The following is a 23,228-nucleotide window of genomic DNA, read 5'->3' as shown; positions in this document are numbered from 1 at the left end:
ATGAGAATTATATTTACATTGCTACTATTTTGAAGAAAAAAATTATGAACTCTACAGAATCTTTTCAAAACCCACTAAGTTCAACAAATTTCATCATTAATTAAAAAAACGATTTATCACCAAAAAATATCGTATAATTAACGTGAAATCTTGTAATTTTTCCAAGGATCCACAGCTTTGTATGGGCGGATATCACTATCAATGGCTTCTTACTAATCGGCTCACTTAATATCATCGTCCGGTATTTGTTTCGCTTCCTTATACGCGCCCGAGCCTTGGAGATGTAGCACAATACTGTAATAAACATCTTTTTCTGATGAGAGAGCTGTGAATTGTGCTTTACTAGTCGGGACGATAACGTGATTTTTTGTTTCATTAAATGGGTAGACGAATTGAAGGCGCGTTTCAAATGTTTACTAGAGCCCTTTGTCATCACAATATGGTGGTACCCAACTTGGTAACTTCTAAGAGAAGAGGTCGAAATCTCAATTATTTGAACGTTGTCTTGACTGCATTGTGGCAGCTATCGACAGGACGGGACCTATCCGTGCTGGCTCACGGATACAGATAATATTCAGCAATATATATTTTGGATCTAGTAATAACTATTACTAGATTACTATTAACGTGAATAGTGAAAACTTAGTGTGTTCTTCAAATTCAAAGAATGTTTTTTCTACTTTCCTCTGTATAAGAAACTTGATTATGTTCGAATCGTTGTCAAGTTGATATCTCAATTGCTTTGGTTTGAAAAGGTTTTTTAAATGGTGTCTTCGTCTATCCCAGTACGTCGCTTTGCCAATGATAAGTGCTGTGACTCTAATCTGACACTATACGGTGAATTTAGATAAAAGCTTTGACATTTTCTGCTTATTGACTTCTTTGAGCACTTCGGTGCTTTAAAGGTAGCCCTTGACTCCTGTTCCACTTGCCCTGGCTTCGATCCCGAGTGTTAGTTGGATTTGAAACCTTTAAATATAAAATTAAGTTTGAGTCTTCGTCCAATGGACACAAACAAACAGATCCTTGTTGCGCTGCGGTCATTGCAAAATAAACTGTCAAATTCTATAGACATAATTTAATATAAAATTGCTCTAGCATGCACTATATTGTGAATCCACTGATGGATCAAAATAAGTTGGTTAATTTGAGTTTATCCTTCCGTCCGAAGCATTGTTTTCTTGGACGATGCGATATTTGAGTTAAGTTTTGCATTGAGTTTTTATATTAACAGGAAGCACGTTCTTTCAGTAAGACTATTAAGGTATTGTAATTTTAATGTTTAATTACTAATATTTTTTAATCTTTGTTGTTTCCGCTGAGAAATGAAGTATTTATTTTATTTCAATAAACATATATTATGATGAGGTACGGCCCATATTTTTGTATATACATAGAAATGTAATTTGTGATGAGTATCCGAGCCGGTCCGCGGTCTCGTATGAGCGCATTAAGGTCAATGCGGAGTTGAGTATTTTTGTCCTCAAGTGAAAGTTGCTCTTGCGCCAATGTCGCTATCCACTGGGCATGAAGGACATGAACACTGGACATGAAGGAATGGAGGAACCGGTGGTAGGACTTCTTGTGAGTCCGCGCGGGTAGGTACCACCACCCTGCCTATTTCTGCCGTGAAGCAGTAATGCGTTTCGGTTTGAAGGGCGGGGTAGCCTTTGTAACTACACTTGAAACCTTAGAACTTATACCTCAAGGTGGGTGGCGCATTTACTTTTTATTTGTCTATGGGCTCCAGTAACCATTTAACACCAGGTGGTATCTAAGCAATAAAAAAAACATAGTCCATAAAAAAGGGTTCCGTAAAGTTTACGACCCTCAGCACTGAAGAACACGATCTAAGGATGAGGATTTAAAGTTACATCCCCGACCCAGATGATGCGGCGACACGGGGCAACGCCCAGCCGTCATCGCCGTCATTACGGATCCTTCCGATCCACTCTCGGTGCTTGCTAGGACATATGTTAGCAAATTCTCTCACCCTGAATCCCCTCGAGACTACTAGCAGACATGTTGGCAAAAATCCTCTATTATTTGTACGTGAGTTCGCGATAGTCGAAATTAGCATTAATAACTTTTATTTTACTCAATTTAGTAATCATATATCATTTAGATATCCAGAACGCCGGGAGCTATATAAGAATGACTATTTTAAATTTTAAAAAGAAATAGAAAAAAATATTTATAGTTTCAATTAGCGTGTGAAGTGAAATTTTCGTTAATAATTTCAAGGAACATACATACATAAATAATCGTATCCCTTAGAAGAAACATACAATGTACTTGGTAAACATACATTTTATACGTAACTACTATGCAGCACTTACAATGTATCATTATCTTATTCACACAATGAGTCTGTGAGGTTACAATTTATCATTTACCATCGGGTATCATATTTCCGAAGTTTGTGGCAATTTCCTGCAGAATCCGGTGTGAATACGAACTCCCTATTCAATGTTAAACTAATGTGTTACACTTCGATGACCACATTCAAACATTTTGCACTCGAGTTCAAATTGAATTAATTTCAATCATTGAGAATTTAAAATACGGCATTAGGTAATAACAAATGACAATATTATCCGTTGAAAAACGTAAATTGATTAATAATGGGGATATTATTGTTTAATTCATGCGCGAACTCACAAATCAAACAGAAAAACCGACAAGAAAAATAAATGAGAATGCATTGAAAAAAACGGTTTTTTTATTTCCAAAGAAACACCTATTTACTTAGCGTGTTAAGGTATGTATGAATCGTAGGACGAACACCGGGCCTTAGTACAATGGTGCCGATGAGAAGGGCATCTTAATCTTTACGGTTCGTAGGCGCGAAGCAATTCAAACAGCACCTGCTCGTTTGTACCAGTGTGCTGTTCAACATACCAGACTTATTTTGTTACAAATAGTCTGATACTAAACCATACTGACTAAAGAAATGCCATTCTTTTCATTCCTACTAAATACCACATCCAATAAAGACCAAAACAAAAATACACGTATAATCTATAAATATAAATTTCTATATTAACCCTATTAATCTACAAATATACAAGTTCCATTGAGTTTGAATGTACTGATATTTGTATTCCATTCTAATTGTCATTATGAAACTTTTGAGCACTTTTGAGTAGTCCTGATGACAAAAAAGCTGACGGCAGAATCGGACCTAAAATCAAAACCATGAATATGGTTTACCGAATCTCTAATTCTTAATAGGTCCTATTCGTAAAACGCTTTTGAAGTTTTCATTTAATATCTTGTATGAAATAAAAATAAAGCAATTTTGATTTTCATGTTTTTTTTTTGTAAAATCCATGTGCACAGATTATATTTTTATTTCACTGCACGGACTACAAGACCTTGTTGGATCTTGTTAGAAGCTCCCTGGTTTAGCGTAATTTAGTTAGAAACCTACCTTTATCATAATTAACAACATGCGGTGAGCTTATCGCATAATACAATTGAATTTTGCAGTCAAACCGGGAGGTCGTGGGACAGGCGCTAAGACCATTGTTGATAGCGATCATCAATTTTGTTTGCGCTTTGCCTTTTCTTGTTTTATTACTAGGAAGTTTATTTGCTGTTAGATTTTAGAATAATCAAGTCGTGGTTTTTACGTTAAGACTTTTGATAATTTCCGTTGGATTCCCACCGCACTCAATGTCTGAACGCGTACTATAGTCAAATTATTGTATCGACTAATATTTTTTGGGACGTGATTTTTTAAAACATTCAACTCGAAAATGCGATCTCCTCTTTATATTTTCTGTGCAGTTGGTTTACGGATCACATGATTGAATTGGTTATTGCGACTAATAATCAATTAAATCATGTGATGCAGACATTACTACGACTAATAACCGATTCAATCATGTGATACAGACATTGAGATGTTTGGGAATAGAAGATTCTGACTATCTTTACGAAAGCTGCCCATTCATATTCGATTCTATAAACCTTTTTCTTGAAGTTGAACCTACTTATGTCAACATCAATAAACAAATATTATTTCTTTTCTTCTTCTGGCTATCTATCTATTAGCTAATTCTGTTTTTCTCAGGTACGAATAAAGGTATAAAGCTTAAATTAGTACCAACTCTACGGCGGAAGGAAGTCTAAAAAGTTCAAATTTCTCGATCAATGCAATCAACTCAATCGATTTTAAAGTTTAGTTCGTTGTATTTTAATTGAAAATTATTCATTTTCGACGAAAAATCATAATTTCTTCAGTGCTGAATCAACTCTGCAAAATGTTCATCAATAAAACAATTTAAAAAAATTATATAAATAAAATATTAAACAAATTGATTGTCACTGGTGATGGTGTCTAAACCACTAGTGACATGACATTCGTAGATGGTATGTATTGCAGATGATAATTATCTTTCAGCATGGTGCTGGAGAGGCGGTCAAACATTGTACATATTTTTAATTTGTTCATTTTTTTATGGGATATATGGATGGACGAGCTCACAGCTCACCTGATGTTAAGTAGTTACCGGAGCCCATAGACATACCTATACAACGTAAACGCCGCTACATTCCTTGAGATATGAGTTCTAAGGTATCAGTATAGTTACAACGGCTGCCCCACCCTTCAAACCGAAACGCATTACTGCTTCACGGCAGAAATAGGCAGGGTGGTGGTACCTACCCGTGCGGACTCACAAGAGGTCCTACCACCAGTATATTGCTTCATCACAGCGTACGGAAAGAATTTTAGGTTTGAGGATTTGTTCGAAACGATCTCTTCATTCTTTTTTTACCAACGCACCGCATCCTCCGAATCTGAGTCCATCCATACTATCTAAAACAAATGCGTGGATCCACAGTGTTTTTCCATAAATAATTTATGTCACGTATCAATCGATTTTGAATTGAAGTTCTCTCCACAGTTTCTTCTGAGCACTATCACATGTCAATCTGAGACGAGACTTTAATAGCAGCAGTCTGGCTGGTACCTCTTTTTTTTTATTGCTTAGATGTGTGGACGAGCTCACAGCCCACCTGGTGTTAAGTGGCTACTGGAGCCCATAGACATTTACAACGTAAATGCGGCACACACCTTGAGATATAGTTCTAAGGTCTCAGTATGGTTACAACGGCTGCCCCACCCTTCAAACCGAAACGCATTACTGCTTCACGGCAGAAGTAAGCGGGGCGGTGGTACCTACCCGTGCGGACTCACAAGAGGTCCTACCACCAGTAATTACGCAAATTATAATTTTGCGGGTTTGATTTTTATTGCACGATGTTATTCCTTCACCGTGGAAGTCAATCGTGAACATTTGTTGAGTATGTATTTCATTAGAAAAATTGGTACCCGCCAGCCAGATTCGAACACCAGTGCATCGCTCGATACGAATGCACCGGACGTCTTATCCTTTAGGCCACGACGACTTCAACCTCATAGGCAGGTACCTGGTATAGCTGATGTTGATTAGCAAAAAAAATTACATATCACATACATTAATTATTATTTTATCACAAATATTATTATTTATCATAAATATTATTATACAGGTAAATTATAATTTTAAATTGAAACAGGAAACAAAAAATCGCGTGGGATATGATTGCGCATGATCATAATCCACACAATAACTTGTTGATATTTATCTTGTTATTAGAAGGGAATAACTCACTGTATTTTGTGAATGAAGTATATTCGTTTTAGGGCACACGTTTTAAGGTGTAATTTTGTCTGGAAAGGTTATTATTACCTTAGTGGCTTATTTTAATGGGGAGATATGTGGCGGGTAGCCATCATACAACGCAAGATATTTCACAGAGGCCTTAAGCTCTCTTACGACATTTTCAAGATAAGCTTGCATATATACAAGTTCCGAACAACAACATGCGGACCGTCGGTCTACCGAGCAATATTACCCGCTCGGTGGAAAATCTTCCCTTTATCGTAAACCTCCACAGACACACGGTTAACTAATTTTGAGTACCACCGGATCCTATAAAAATCGCAATGGGGTTGCAGCCCCAGGTTTTTACTGGTGGTAGGACCTCTTGTGAGTCCGCACGGGTACGTACCACCACCCCGTCTATTTCTGCCGTGAAGCAGTATTGCGTTTCGGTTTGAAGGGTAGGGCAGCCGTTGTAGCTATACTGAGACCTTAGAACTTATATCTCAAGGTGGGTGGCGCATTTACGTTGTAGATGTCTATGGGCTCCAATAACCACTTAACATCGGGTGGGCTGTGAGCTCGTCCACCCATCTAAGCAATTAAAAAAAAAAGCCGTCCTTAAAGCATGAGATCGAAGCACTATCTATTAAATCACCACATTTTGACCAAATTGATCATGAATAAATGTGCACTTGTAGGATATTGGAGGGTATGTAATTTAAGATTATTAAAGTAATGCGTTATGTTTCACATGGAATTCCCGACAACTTACGGTTACCAGGGCTCCTATGCCTGCTCTTATTGCTAGAACTGAAAGCGCTCAATGTAAGTCTTAGTGGATCCAGTGGATTCGTAAGGACGTGTCTAAAATGTCAAAGCTGACTGGTTCGGCATGAACCGGAGTCGGAGAGTGATGTTTTATTTTGTCGTCTTTACCTCATAGGAAAGTTCGAAGGCAATCTACGAAGTCATACAATGAGCCATCTTAGGTTGTCGTGTGTACCATAATAAAATTAGAAAAACTAAGAGCAATGAAATAGACTATAGTTTATCTACCTGCTCGATAATAAATTAACTATTCGGATAGCAGAACAATCTTAGGCATTTGGCTAACATGCTGAATGCTGAAATTAAATTGGGAGGAGTACACAACGAAAACAAATACACGGTCATCTTTGGGAACTTGGCTTTATGAACCCACTGGATAGTAGATTTTGTGTTGCTTTAACATTTGAACGTGCCTATAGCCTTCCTGGTTTTATGTTTCTGCTAGAGTCCATAGAAATTCCAAGGTGAATGCCGAAACTCACCCTGAGTTACGAGATCTATGTATCAATTGTATTAGACCAGAACATATTACCTACTGTTTTGGTGACAGAATTAGACCTGTGGACTTGCAAGACGCTCTACTTACTTATAGTAAGAAAGTTTTTATACTTTCCTTCCCTAGCAGAGGGAGACTTCCTACCTAATCTACTTTTGCTTAGGGATTGTATTTGCACAACATACCTGCCTGTTTATTCTGCGAAGCTACCACGGTTCTTGCCGGGTCCAACTAATACCTGGTGGGCTGTACGTTCGCATGTGAATAATAAGACAGGAAAAGCAAAAGTAAGTAATATAAATCATTAATCATCTATGAGTATAAGCCGGCAAGGATGTATTGTAGCTTTGGCCACAAATCCATTTCACATTTCTCAACTTTTGTTTTATTTTATGTAGTATTTAGTTTTTATTTAGCAGTTTTAAACTATTCTGATAATTGAAATACATTTTTTTGTAATTAAATCATTTCATTGTTTCCTAAATATAATTTATTTTCATGTCGAAGTATACAATTTTAATCGTACATTTAAAATGAAATAATAAAATAAATACGTTTCTCTATTGGAGGTACAGGGCGAAATAAAAATAGACAGAATATTTACATTATTTTATTGAACGAAAACCTAAAACTAAGATTAATCTATCAGTTCGTTAATTTTTTATTGTTTTAATTAAATTTCAAAGAATATTCTAGACAACGGCTCTTTAAATGGTAAATAGGTAAATAATTGTCTTCTTTGTAAAAAATAAAAAATTATAATTATTGTTGTAACATTAAAAGAAATTGTGTTTTTACATAATAATATGAAAATCACAGAGATAGCTTTTATTTGAGTTGCTACATTAAAGTGGCTTACACTACGGTTAATTGAGCATCACATTTTAGTATAGAGTTAAAAATCTAAGATTATTTACAATAATCTAAATGAAAATGTTTTTAGGAGATTTCGTGGTAACTATAATATATTAAACATTAAACAATATTTCTTAAGATTGATTACATAAACATTTTTAGAATTGAATAGAATTTAGTAAATTTCCGTAAAAATTTAATGTTCAGTAGTAGCTATCATAGGACAGGAGGTAAATGACAAAAAAATTAATCGCGCTAACGACATTTGCAAAATAAGTGCACATCGTGGGTCGCGTTTCCGATCCGATGGTAGATTCGAAGCGAAGCACTGCTCTTGCTAGAGCCAGTGTCAGCAACGCTCCCGGCTTGGGGCAAAGCTGAAATAGCCTTTCAAGGCTATCAGCATAGGTAGGAAAAAAAAAGTGCACATATGTAAAAATCGCGAACACCAATATTCAGACCATCAGTCCACTGAGCTTGATATATTCGCTCGATTGAAGATGTCCGACTGGTCGACACCTCAAAAAAAAAAAAATTTGGACTTAAAGGAATTACTATGGATAAGCCAGAGCCACTATCACGTAATTACGGATCTTTCAAGCCTCCGTTTTAAAGAAAGATGTCATAACGCTCATAAGACATCGTGGAGGAGAGCGCACTCCAAGATCGGATGAGTACGTGAGAGCAATGGTCTCTGGGAATTCACTGTACATCAAGGCAGTGGTTCCAGGTGATCTGGATAAACTGTGCTCCAGAGGGCGGCGTAATGGTCTAACGGGATGACGGGATTATACCAAATTATTCCATAGAGATCTTATCGTCTAACGTACTGTAAAATACACAGATGAGTATCCCTGCTTAAACCAAGAGGTTCCAAACGTCTAAGAGGTCTTCAAGATCAAAATTATTGAGAATCTAAACGCCCCTTTCCAGTATGGAGTCAAATGGAAATATCTGATATTTGGGAGCCCCCATTCTGACTTGCAAGCGGTATTTGGTGCGGGGCCGCATCTGTCGTTGTAAAGCAAAAGTCATTTATCCAGGCGTCAGATACCGCTTCGAGGGCTGTATTGAGGGTTCATGATAATTATATTTAATTTTTTTTCAAATCACTCGAAATGTTTATTCCAAGAATGCTCCTCCTCCGTCCAATGAAGTTTGTCGGAAATCATCAGCCTATAGACGTTCATTGTTGGATATAAGTTAGTCCTCAAGGTTCTCCGTAATGATTCTCGAATCGCCCTCTACGGGCAGCTAGTACAATTTGCAGAGGAGATTTTGTAATTACGGCGCCATGTCACATTTTGTGCAGTGGTCCGTCCACAATTCTTCAATAAGTTGAATTAAACTGAATTCAATTCACTACATCATTGCATGATGTTATCAAAAATATACATAACTTTGATTTGTGGTATAGGACGCAATGTATCACAAAGTTATAGAGCAGTGAACGCACGTATTTGAATTTAAAAAACATCAAACGCTAATTCTTAATAGCAAAGGAATGCTGATTTGTGGGTATTATGTTTTTTTTTGGTATCAAAATTGGTATCATTGTACAATGCATTGGCCACAAAAAAATGATTGTATCGCAATAAAAAGACCCGCCTTGAGATATGGGTTCTAAGGTCTCAGTATAGTTACGACAGCTGCGCTACCCTTCAAACCGAAACGCATCACTGCTTCACGGAAGAAATAGGCAGGGTGGTGGTACCTACCCACGCGGACTCACGAGAGGTCCTACCACCAGTAATTACTTAACTATAAAATTCACTCTACTTGTCCGTAAGCTTAAGACAGATTCGTTTGAAGAACTGAAATGAAGTAAACAGTAGTGAATGCGTCGAGTTCAACATCATAACGTTAAAAAATGTCTCATTAAATTTTTAAACCCTCAGACACAGCCCACTGAGTTTCTCGCCGAATCTTCTGAGTGGGTCGCGTTTCCGATCCGGTGGTAGATTCTGCGAAGCACGGCTCTTGCTAGGGTTCGTGTTAGCAACGTCGTCAGGTTTGAGCCCCGTGATATAGTCGCTGATATAGCCTCTTAAGGCTATCATCAGCTTAGGCAGGAAAAAAAATTTTTAGTTCGATGGAAATTCAGTGACGTGTAGTGTGTACTATCTGTGTGTAGACTTATAGGCCTGAAGTGCCACAGTACTCTCCGATGCGATCCGATATGCACTCGAATATATCGAAGGACACGTCACAGTTGCGGCCGTTATCTGGAAATTATTAAAATACTAAATAAATAATAAAGTTTCTGCTATGTGCTGTTTGTTGGGTAGGAAATCATGCTACAGTGAAGTAACAAAACGTATTTATTTATTTATTATTAGCTGTTTTTTTTATTTTTTTTATTGCTTAGATGGGTAGACGAGCTCACAGCCCACCTGGTTACTTGAGCCCATAGACATCTACAACGTAGATGCGCCACCCACCTTGAGATATAACTTCTAAAGTCGCAGTATAGTTACAACGGCTGCCCCACCCTTCAAACCGAAACGCAGGCAGGGCGGTGGTACCTACCCGCGCGGACTCACAAGTGGTCCTACCACCAGTAATCTGTGTGGTTCCCACCAAATCCTAGTGGGTGTTTGTACAGCAGCGCTCACTGCGAATTATGCCAGCTTACTATCATTGTTGGCATTTACTGCTGGTACCTCTGTAGCGAATGTAAAGGCAATATATAATAAATAGGTTATACAATTGAGACCTAGATCGTGCGTCACGTAGAATCTCGTGCGTCAAGATGAGTGACCGCATTCACCGTGCGATGTCGATGAGATCCTGAACGCTTTACCCCGGGTGAGTCGTGATCTTGCTCACAAATCTATGGATTACTACTGTGGGGGGAGTGGGTTTTGGTATAGTAGGATATTTATCATCTTCGGACCCGCCTTTGCCATTTTCGTCCCCGACTTTACCATTTTCATTCATAATTTCATTCATACCATTCGCACATATTTCGTGCGCCCCCTTAGACGCGCGTATTGCGATAGATATTCGGCCCGCGGTCCAAGAAAAGTAATTCCGTGATCCCGCTAGTACTGGTCATAGCTTCCTGAAGATTTTTGTAGACAGCGATAATCACAGAAAGACCCAGCTACACTTATAAAATGTACGTTATTCTGATACAGACTTTTTGTTTTTATACTTATTCACCAGTAGCTTAACGGCTATCCCAGATACGCCCGAGAGGGTAGGTGAGCTCACGAGCTAAACTTGAGCTCAGAGAATTTGATAATACTAGCCCTAGCATGAACAGCGTTTTGCAGAATCTACCATCGGATTGGATCCGCGACCCACTGAGACCGTTCGATGAGAAACTCAATGAGCTAACAGATATAGGCAGAATTAGCTCACAAGGTCAGACAATTGTTATTTAAATCAGATTGCATAGCGGTAGTGTTACCCATAGGCGTGGTCCTGGAGAACTTATCGTGGTTCTTCATCAGGCATTCTCTGGAGGCTTCGAGAACCGCCATGAAGTAGCCGCGCTCGTTGACTCCGTCCGAATATAATCCGACGAGACCTTCGAGGGTCGGAAAACCGAAACCGTCGACCTGGAATCGAGAAATTAAAATATGTTTAGTATTTTATTTTTCGGGTGTAAATCCGTAATTAAAACAACTTCTACGGCTTATTATTATTATTATTATTAATAGTATAGATTGATAATTATCGCTTAAAATAATCACCATCATAACAAACACGATATTCTGACACTGAAATGACGAATTTAAGGAAAAAACAATATAACTAATTAGCATGTGATATATTTAGCACCCGCGAATTAATTTTTAAATTCCGATGCTTCAATAATATTTATATCGGTAGGTATTATATATTGAGGTGTCGTATCAGGCACGTAGATAGATAGCTGTAAAATAAATTTACAACACAAAAACGAAGGCGGCGGCTGTAATCGCCTGCCCTTTACCCAGGCCTATTAAATTCAAAATTGCTCCTTAACAATACATTTCGTTATAAAACTTAAAATTACAGTGGAACCTTGAATATTTTACGACTTTAGCATTCATGATTCACTCGGGTCGCAATGAGAGCCACGGAAACAACACGGTACTGTTTCATACATTGTCAAAACACTTAGTCTTTTATTTTACCACTTATTTCATACATCGTCAAAACACTTAGTATTTTATTTTATCACTTATAGGGAATAAAAGCCGACTTAACCTAATAGGTGTACGGTTCTAATAAAGAATGAAAAAAAGGGAATAACAATAATCATTATTATCATTCGAGATTAATTTTAAGTTCGAACCGATGCGTCTATGGCGGTGTTCAAATCTAGCAAGCACCAGTCTTCATAAATAATTGCTAGCACTAGCTCACTTGTGAAATCCACGGTGAAGACATAACGTCGTGTCATAAAATAAAAACTTTGAAAATATAAAATCTATTAAACGTAATTATTTAACCGTGGTTCATCGTGAAGCTTACAGTATGTCTGTGAGTTAGTAAGCTCCCACAGGTAGGCGGCACCATCCGGCCTGTTTCTGCCGCACGGCAGTTCCGTTTTGAAAAGTCTCCGACCTCATGTCTCAAGACGGTAGGTGGCTTTCAGGTTTTAATATCTATGGGCTCCGGGAACCACACTACACCTGCTGGGCCTTAAATTGGTTCACTCATCAATGCAACTAAAAATGTATAATTTGACAATTTTATCAATGTACCAAAGCACGCCAAATCCATTAGAAACTATACCGGCCACCGTCCTCGTCGAACCGAAGGGCTCGACGAGCGAATTAACCCACAGACATAGCCCACTGAGTTTCTCGCCAGATCTTCTCAGTGGGTCGCGTTTCCGATCCGGTGGTAGATTCTGCAAAGCACTGCTCTTGATAGGGCCAGTGTTAGCACCACTCCGGTTTGAGCCCCGTGAGCTCACCTACACGCTAGGGTGAAGCTGATATAGCCTCTCAAGGCTATCAGCAGAGGTAGGATAAAGAAAAGAAAATAATTTAAATTATATTATATGATCTTCGTAGAAATAAACAATAAATTGCATTTGTGTTCGAAATTTTAACGACCGATCTTTTCCCGACCGAACAGCGATATTTCATTATCAAATTCATTGAACAATAAACATCAACGTATAAATTAATATTTTCTCATTCGTTTTTATTTATTGCGCGCTTGACCTCCACAGCGGCAGTTCGAATTGCAGATCGATTAAGCATTCTCATGTTCAATCAAATTGAGCACTGTCGTGTGCACTTGTGTCATGATATTTGTTTCAATAATCCGTTCTTAGACTCGAAATGATAATAAAATTCAGCTTTATTTATTGCTCAGTAGGCGAGCACATATTTGACCTGATGTTAAGTGGTTACTAGGGCTTGAACAGTAGTAGTCTTTTACTAGTGAGAACATAGGTATTGCTTTGCTAGATTAAGTATTGCCTTCAGACCTTGTCTTCGAAAATAAGGAGACAAGCTTTTGTTTCTTATTTATTGTTACATTAGCTGACCCGGCAGACTTCGTAGTACCTCAATCGATAAATAAAAGACATAAACTTTTGTATAAAATAAAATTAAAACAAACAAAAGGAATCCGTCCGACGGGGGACACATCAAAGGAAAAACAAAATTGTTATTTTTATTTAATTCCGAGCATTTTCATATTTATCTACCTTTTAAACCTGCTCTGGACTTCCACAAATAATTCAAGACCAAAATTAGCCAAATCCGTCCAGCCGTTCTCGAGTTTTAGCGATACTAACGAATAGCAATTCATTTTTATATAGTTAGATTAAGAGATTATACTAGATTAACCGAATGTGTATGCGAACTCACAGGACTTAGCCTGAAAGACTTTCTTCACATCTGCCCTAGCAAGAGCAGTGCTTCGCTGTGTCTATTGCAGGATGGGAATCGCAAGCCACTTAGAAGATCCGACGAGAAACTCAGTGAGCTGTGTCCGTGGGTTAAGTTGCACGACGAACACTTCGTCGCATCGAGCACCGAGAGTGAATCGGGAGGAACCGAAATGATGTGTGCGTTTTAGGTTAGTCGTCGAAATAAAGGCTTATACTTACTGCCTTCACCTTCCTGTACACGCACTGCAGTAGACACTGAAAAACGACGGAGAAATTTAAGCAAATTGTTCATTTCAAAATAACGGCCGTCTACGCCAGTGGTAAGTGACATGGTCACTACACAAGGGGTCGCGGGTTCGAATCTCGCTAAGGGAAGATATTTGTATGATAAATATAAACTGTCTTTCCAGAGTTATGGATGTATATTAAATATATGTATGTGTATAATAAAAATCTTACATTTATTTCCGTTATCTGGTACCTGTAATACAAGTTCTTTACGAACTTAGCACGGGGCCAGTTTGCGTGGCGTGATTGTAAGTAAATATTTATATTTATTTAATTAAAAAAATAGTTATATTTAAGAATAAAGCTATAGAACGAGTTATGCTCGGCGTTTCTCTGTGAGGTCATATTCGGGACGAAATAATTCCCAAGAAAACCAAAGTTACCGATATAGCTCAACGCGCAAGCAAGCTGAAGTTAGAAAGAGATTAAGAACTTTTTACTAGTGGTAGAACCTCTTATGAGTCCGCACGGGTAGGTACCACCACCCTGCCTATTTCTGCCGTGAAGCAGTAATGCGTTTCGGTTTGAAGGGTGGGGCAGCCGTTGTAACTATACTGAGACCTTAGAACTTATATCTCAAGGTGGGTGGCGCATTTACGTTGTAGATGTCTGTGGCCTCCAGTAACCACTTAACACCAGGTGGACTGTGAGCTCATCCACCCATCTAAGCAATAAAAAAACAGAACTCACCCCAGCAATGCGTTTCTCATCGTGTGTAAAGGGTACTTCTCTCTTGTTCCGCTTCCGTTCAGCCGGCATGGTATGTTCTTCTTTGATGACGTCTAGGGCTTCTGTAAGCGATAATACGACAATACAAATTATCATTTTATTATTTTTCTGCAGGGACGTTGAAGTTCCGTTACATACTTTCTAACGATTCTAAAAATAATTACTTGTTTTGCTGATGAAATCTATACATATAAATAAAATTTGGAGTGCCTGTTTGTAATATTGAAATAACCGCTTTTTATTACATGCATATAAATATATATATACGGTACATACACCAATATAACACTTTTTACAATTTTTGTCTGTATGTCTGTTTGTTCCGGCTAATCTCTGGAACGGCTGGACCGATTTTGACGAGACTTTCACTGATAGGTAGCTGATGATATAAGAAGTAACTTAGGCTACTTTTTTAAGACTAGCTTCGCCCCGCGGCGTCACCCGCTATCAATAATAAAATTTAATGTTTCCGAAGCGAAGCGAGGGCGGGTCGCTAGACTAACATAAAAATGTATGTGTGTGCAACGCTTATCGTCGCTTTAACAAATAGGGGTCTTTCACATATCCAGAACTGTGAAGCGGCTAGATATGACTTAAAATTCATGTTATAATAAAACTGTTTACGCTCTCAATATAGGATTAAGTATTAAGGATTAAGGATAAATTTGAATTATTCTAAATGATTGTTATTCCAAGCTAGCTTATCTAGACTTTAGTAACAAATAGGGCAGAGGGAATGTTCAGACCGATGTATTTTTGATCTTAAATCAATGCGAAGACACACGTCGGATCTATGTTTGCCTCGACTATTTTAAATTTCTTAGTATCTGACGCCAACTCTCCTTGAAAATGGTTCGTCTTGCATTGACAATCGCGAATCGCGTTCTTGGAAATCACGGACACTGTTAAGTACGCTACTCTGTCATGAGTGACACGATTGAGAAGAAGAAGAACTTGAAAGAGACCGTGAAAGCTCAATGGAATAGCAATTTGAGTTCTACTGGTGCCTCGATGACCACATAGTTCCACGCAATGAAATAAGATGCTGTGACTTTTATTTATATAAGGCTTTAACACGGGTTGAATAATTCGATTCACACTTACATTGGGGTTTTTATTTTTTATTTTCCTCCTAAGTCGCTGATTTTAGAGCTTAACGCTTGTACGGGAAGTTCTTTGCTTTTTAAGGAAAAGGTATGAAATTAAATATTCAAGATTTTATATAAATTTTAGTATAAATTTTATAATGTCCTGATTTACTCGCGCGAAGCCTGTGTGGGTTGGTAGTCATAAATAACTATCGTTCTTTTTTTTTTTTTTTTTTTTTTTTTTTCTTTCAAAACACTGAACTTACTTTTATTTACGGACTGTCTATATTTTTCTTGCTTAAGCCATAACGTAATTTTGTGACGAGCACGAAAACTAGCTATCACGATGTAATTGCTCTAATTACACACGTTACGATATCTTTAATTAAAGTATGTACTTCGGGTAAAGGAACCAATGTCGCAAGCTTCCTTTGGCTGTTTCGAAATGGATACGAAACTACGAGCTGTAAGTAAGATTATCATTTCTAGAACATCTGTAGTACGTCTAGAAGGAGAACCAGTTATTTCAGTAACGCGCCAGTTTTTTTGGGTCAATCGATAAATTCTTATCGATATTTTAGACGGGTCGTTGACTGCTGTGGTTTTTAAGATTTTGTATACTTATACATTGTATATATAACGGAGGACTTTGATTTAATTGCGAAAATGTCGATTTGATGTATTGTAGAACGTATAACCGTCATTTTGATTTATTACGAACAGTGACTGTACGAATATACAGTTATCTGAATATAGTAAAGTAAAATTAATAGTAGCAGGTAGTGATTTGATAATAGTTAATATTGATCCAATGATAGTGACTTTAATTATTAGCAATTTATTTATTTATTGCTTAGATGGGTGGGCAAGCTCACAGCCCACCTGGTGTTAAGTAATTACTGGAGCCCACAGAAATCTACAACATAAATGCGCCACCCACCTTGAGATATAAGTTCTAAGCTCTCAAATATAGTTACAACGGCTGCCCCACCCTTCAAACCGAAATGCATTAATTACTGCTTCACGGCAGAAATAGGCAGGGTGGTGGTGCGAACTCACAAGAGGTCCTACCACCAGAAATTAGTCCTTCTGTTCTTCTGTTAAGTATATATTTCATTACAAAAGTTTCCTGCCTACTGCCCGATACGAGTACACATTGTATGTAATTAATTAATCATTTACATTCCTGTGGTTGTCAACTGTTTTCCTTTTTTTGTTCAGTAACTATTGACCAACTGTTTCTAAACCAATTTTATTTTGTTCTTTTTTTAATAGCTACGCAATAGCTTATTACTGTTTTGAATGAAAAAAGTATATTTATTTTTATTATTATATTTCGACAGCCTTGTTAGATAATAAATGTAATAGCTATATCTATACTAATATATAAATCTACAGTGGTTTTTACGGATGTTCCGTTATAACTACTGAACCATGCATCCGATTGACTTGAAACTTGGTATCCACGTAGAAAATACATGTACTTAATGGATAGGCTAATATTTATATGAGTGTTGGACTCTATAATAATAATGACAATAAATAATAATGTTAACTAGCGGTCCAGCAGTAGTCGAAATTCGACTATAATTAATTGAAATTATAAGTTTGAACATTATTATGGTTCTATTGTCAAAGAGACAAAGACTATTATATTTCTATAATCACATCACAGATTTCGCCAAGACAACACACTATACAAATAATATTAAAGATGATAATAATAATAATAATAACAACTCATCCCGGACACACATACACCATACTATCAATACACTCCTAAAACAGTTTTGGAAAATAGCACTCATAAAATTTACTATGACCGCGCAATACTAACCGATAGAACCATACACTACAACCGTCCCGATATTACCGTACGAGACAAAATAAATAAAATCACTTACCTGATCGATATAGCTGTCCCTAACACTCACAACCTACAAAAAACAATAGCAGAAAAAATACACAAATATGCAGACCTTAAGGATGAAGTTTTAAGAATCTGGAAACAACAAAAAGTATACATTGTCCCTCTAGTATTGTCCACAACTGGTGTTATTCCAAAACATATACATCATGGTTTGAAGCTCCTTGACCTAAAACCTAACACCTACATACTTCTTCAAAAAGCTGCTATATTAAACACGTGCAGAATTGTACGAAAGTTTCTGCAAATAGAATATGATCAACCACATAATGCAATAGTTAGCCAACCCCAAGAAACCGTGACATTTACTTGACCGAGTCCGTAAATGTCACTAAAGTACTACCAGCATAAGCTGAGAAAATAAAAATTTTAAAAAAAAATTATAATAATAATAATAATAAAAGCCTTTATTCAGACGCAAAGGATATTTACAAATAATAAACTTAAATTAACGACTCTGCCGAGTCGGTGACATCGACAACTTCGTCTGTTTGCCCAACTTTGGCAAAGGCCTCCTCCATTTCTTTCCACTCTACTCGGCTTAGAGCTTTCCTTGTCCATAGTCTTTATCTCGTCTTCCCACCTCCGAATCTGTCTGCCTCGTTTCCTTTTTCTATCTCTAGGGTACCAAAACACTATGCTTTTGTTCCATTTTTCGATGCCTCTTATTGTATGTCCTGTCCATTGCCATTTTAGTTTCCGAATTCTAGTTGAAACATTTTGTATCTTAGTGCGACCTCTAATGGCTTTGTTTCGTACTCTGTATGATTTTCTTAAATTCAGCATGCTTCTCTCCATAGCTGTCTGGCATGATTCTAATTTTTTGCTTTGCGCTTTGGTGAGAGCCCAGGTTTGGCAACCATAGGTTAGAACTGGTAGCACGCAGGTGTTGTACAGTTTTGATTTGACATGCATCTTGATTTCTTTATTCTTCATAATTACTTTTAGCCGCCAGTAGCACTTCCATGCATTCCCAATTCTAGTGTCTATTTTTTTTGACATTATATCATTCACTGAAATTTGTTGGCCTAAGTAAGTGTACTCTTTGACATACTCAATTGGTTCGCCGTTTATGATGATAGGGTCTTCGGATGCATTTGTTAGTGCTTTGGTTTTGGAGGCGTTCATCGTTAGGCCAACCTTGCGGCTTTCTCTTTCCAAATCTATGAGCATGACTTGTAGGTGTTCCTTTGTTTCAGCGAATAAAACAATGTCGTCAGCGAATCGTAAGTGGGATAGTCTTTCTCCGTTTATGTTTAGTCCGTGGTGGTCCCAATTTAATTTCCGAATGATTTCCTCTAAGACAGCTGTGAATAGTTTAGCCGATAGCGGGTCCCCTTGTCTTACACCTCTGTTTATTTTTATTTCCTTCCCTTCTTTTTCTAACTTAATTTTAGCTGTACTTTTAGCATAGATATTTTTTTATTATTCTGATGTATTTTTGTTCGACTCCTTGGTTCTTTAAACAAGGCCAGATATTTTCGTGCTCAATTGAGTCAAATGCCTTGTTGTAGTCAATAAAACAACAATAGAATAATACATTAAACTCTTTGTTCTTCTCGATAACTTGTCTCACAGTATGTATATGGTCTAATGTCGAATAGCCTGCCCTAAATCCAGCCTGTTCCCTGGGTTGGTTTTCATCTAGGGTTCTTGTTATTCGGGCTAAAATTATTTTGGCAAAGATTTTATAAATATTGGACATTAGACTGATGGGTCTATAATTATTTATATTGGTCTTGTCCCCCTTTTTGTGGAACAGGACGATGGTTGATGCAGTCCACTGTGACGGGATAATTTCGGTATTCAATATATCATTGAAAATACATGTAAGTAGTGGTGCAATGTAGGTTCTGCAGCTTAGAAGCAATTCGTTGCTGATCTCGTCGGGACCAGGGGCTTTATCATACTTCTGTGTTTTAATTGCCTTTTGTACTTCATCTTCTAGTATGGGTGGCACATTATCATCGTTACTTAATTCTGTGATTTCAAGTTGGCTCTTGCTGGAGTACAGCTTTCTGTAGAAATTCGTAGCTGTTGATAGAATATCTAATCTTTTGGTAGTTGTCATGCAATGTTGGTCTTTCATACTAGCTATCCAGTTGGTTTTTTCGGATAAAACTTTAAGGACCTTTTTTATACCACCGGTTTTGTTGATGAATTTTTCAAAGGTGTTGCGTCTGAGGTGTTCTCTATCTCTTCTTATTTGTAATTTTATTTCTTTGCTCAATTTCCCTATTTCATCCCTGATAGTTTTTATTTAATATTAAAGATAAACAATATTAAATAACCTATTCTCAATTTGACCACAGATTTTAAGTAATAACAAAAGTTTGACAGTAAACAAAGAGTATGTGTGTATATGCGTCTGTGTCAAATACATAGTAGTGTGTATAATGTTTTTTTATTGATTTAATCTATTATTAATGGATAATTTTTTTTAAATAGTAGCATTCTGTATTCCTTCTCTATACTCTCTATAAGAGTGGGAAATTTCATACTCCTCCATCCGTACAATTTTTGTAAAAAGGGGTACAAAGTTTTTGCTTCACGTATTAATATATAGATTTTAAATGCCCAGAGAAGCGGGCGAGTACGGCTAGTATAAACATAAATGTCAGGTTGTCACTGTTTATTGTAGAATTTCGATTATCGAACGAGCCGAATCGAACGATTATCGATTAAATTTTAAGCCTCTTATCGTTATGTAAGTAAATATATATTTCAAACACTAGGGCTCAATCAGAGATGATTAATTAAGTGGCGCGCGATGATTTCGTAAAACCGCAACGCTTGTTACAGAAGAATGCACATCGCATGTCCCGATGTTGCAGGTTAGGCGTTGGGTAAGACTTACGCAATTTGTATATGGGTTGAAACGATAAGTTTTGCTTGAGAAAATGCGTTGTAAGTCGTGATACTTCAAATTGAATTTAGGAGAAGAGGAATCGGACGATTCAGTGAATCGGACGATTCAGTGCTTGTTTATTTATTTTGGCAGCGTACCTGTTGATAGTGGTTTATAGCTCTGTTTTTGTGTTTAGCGATTGCGAGTGTATTTGATGATAAATATTACCTAAAACTACTGTGTCACTAATACAGATTCAATACTTTTGAAATGAGTGCATAATAAAAGTGGTCGATAAATATAATCGAAATAAGATTATATTTTATTAAACGGAAAACTTCTTTAAATAATCGTAACGAGTCTGGATGAAATAAAGGATCTCAAGGATCTCAAGGGTCGATGAGTATGCCTATTATAGTTATTAATATTATTAATCCTAAACAAGTTAAACAAGTCTGAACCTATATAAATATGTTTCTAATTCACATGGCACAGGAAACTCTAGTTTGGGGTAAATGACCGAATGTGATGCTCCAGATTATTTATTTATTATAAATTGTAAATGATTATCGCGAATACTATTAAAACATCCTTACTATAAGGAAATAAGCTAATTTATCATATATGTATGTACTATAAAGTTTATTTTGGTATAACGTTTGGAACGGCCGAAATAAATGGTTTCTGGGTCAAGAATTAAAAAAAAAACCCATATAATCATCAAAAGTAGATGGTGTTTTCGGAACTGTTATTACACCATTTAGCGAAAACATTACACAAGCTAATTGCGCCGACTATTAGTGCGAAAGAATCTCGTTAAAGCCGCCGAAATTGTGAACGGTCTTTCCAGCTATGTTCGTAGGTAGGTACCGAAATCGCGTGGCAAATACATTTTTGACCTCAACCGGATTCAATTGAAAGGTTGAGAATGCGTGTCTTTATGATTGTACCGCTGTAGTTAAATACTTAACTTGAGTGGTTTTTGGCTTTTCGATTAATTATCATTAAAATTTGAACTATGATCGAATAGAGACGGTTGCATTATTGTTCAAAAAACAACAAATTCAACATCAACAAGTCAAAATTATGTTTTATTTTTCTAAATTGTCTATTAATCATGTTAGCAGAATATTGTTTGCAAATGTTAGCATTGTGTAGCTATGCTAACGAATTGCAAGACATAATAATTAGTTGTAATGACCTAAGATTCTTGTAGATTATATTATTTTTTGCAAAGAGATGGAAGTTTTTATTTTGTGAAGGAAGGATTACTGGTGTCCCGGAGACCTTTCTAGTTTGACCAGGACAGGTGGGCGAGCACGGGCACCTACCTCGCGAATGAAGATTTATTTATGGCTTAGATGGGTGGACGAGCTCACAGCCCACCTGGTGTTAAGTGGTTACTGGACCCCATAGACATCTACAACGTAAATGCGCCACTCATCTTGAGATATAAGTTCAAGGTCTCAAGTATAGTTACAACGGCTGCCCCACCCTTCAAACCGAAACACATTACTGTTTCACGGCAGAAATGGGCATGGTGGTGGTACCTAATCGCGTGGACTGACTAGAGATCCTACCGCCAGTAAAGATGGATATATATCATTTTAATCAGGTCGGGTATTTTAAAATATCAAATCTAGCTTACTGTAGGAGTCACTTACAAAGTTCTTAACATGATGCCATACAATAAGACTATTCTCGACGTTCAGCGAATGTAATGACTCAGAATGATCTCAGCCGGTACAGTTTGATTACAACCTTCCATATTCGTAGCCCACGCATTACACAAAATGTCGTATTGTATCGAAAAACGTTTAATGAGAAACCAAAAAATACGTTTATAATTAAATGTACTTAATTAAAAGAAAATATACTTTCTTTAATTTGGATTTTGCCGCGCCCTACCCTTTTGGAGAAAAAACTAAGAGGCGAAATATGTGGAATGTTAACAACGCAATTATCGAGCTAAAACACAATAAAATAAACTTTAAATGACGTTTAGTTGTTTTACAGAGCAACAACAGATCAGAGCTTTAAACAAAATAATTAAGTAAAGTTAGAACTAATTGACGTATTAATAATAAACTAGAGGTCCTGCAGTCGTCGAAATCCGACTATAATTAATTGGAATTGTAAGTTTGTACACTATTATGATTGTATTTTATACTTCTATAATCACAAATTTCGCCAAGACTACACTATAAAAAATATTAACAAAGACAAACAATATTTAATCTATTCTCAATTTGACAACAGACGTCAAGAACAAAAGTTTGACAATGCATGCGTGTGTGCGTCAAATACATGATGGTATGTAGTGTGTGTACTGTTTTCTGTATTGATTTAATGTATCTTTTATGCATTATTTTAAAAAAATATTAGCATTGTGCACTTCTTCTCTATATTCTCTATAAGTGTGAAAAATTTCATACTTCTCCGTCCACGCAATTTTCGTAAAAAGGGATACAAAGTTTTTGCTTCACGTATTAATATATAGATTCATCAAGTAATTTTGGTCTTGTTCGAGTCGTAGTATGGAAGAGCCTTTTACAGTACAATCGAAGCTTTGATCTCATCTCTTAAGGTTCCCCAATAATATCGGTTTCAGTATCTATTTAGTGATAAAACGAATTTCAGCTCTTCTGTACATAGCAATAAGAATGA

General features: G+C 36.8%; 1 protein-coding gene across 1 annotated transcript in view; it reads right to left on the bottom strand.

The window, feature by feature from the left end:
* Positions 1–7,577: 7,577 nt before the first annotated feature.
* Positions 7,578–23,228, bottom strand: part of LOC101746958 (general odorant-binding protein 70) — a 31,352-nt gene continuing 15,701 nt past the window's right edge. The window contains exons 3-6 of the mRNA XM_004931933.5: positions 14,660–14,760; positions 13,901–13,936; positions 11,252–11,402; positions 7,578–10,061 (exon numbers count right to left, since the gene is read on the bottom strand). Coding sequence (XP_004931990.1) covers positions 9,973–10,061; positions 11,252–11,402; positions 13,901–13,936; positions 14,660–14,760 — 377 coding nt within the window. The 3' untranslated portion in view covers positions 7,578–9,972. The remainder of the gene's footprint in view (positions 10,062–11,251; positions 11,403–13,900; positions 13,937–14,659; positions 14,761–23,228) is intronic.

Source organism: Bombyx mori, chromosome 22 (assembly GCF_030269925.1).
Source record: "Bombyx mori chromosome 22, ASM3026992v2".
Lineage (NCBI taxonomy): Eukaryota > Metazoa > Arthropoda > Insecta > Lepidoptera > Bombycidae > Bombyx > Bombyx mori.
Note: the sequence above shows the minus strand (reverse complement) of the source record. Positions and strands in the feature narration are given on the sequence as shown.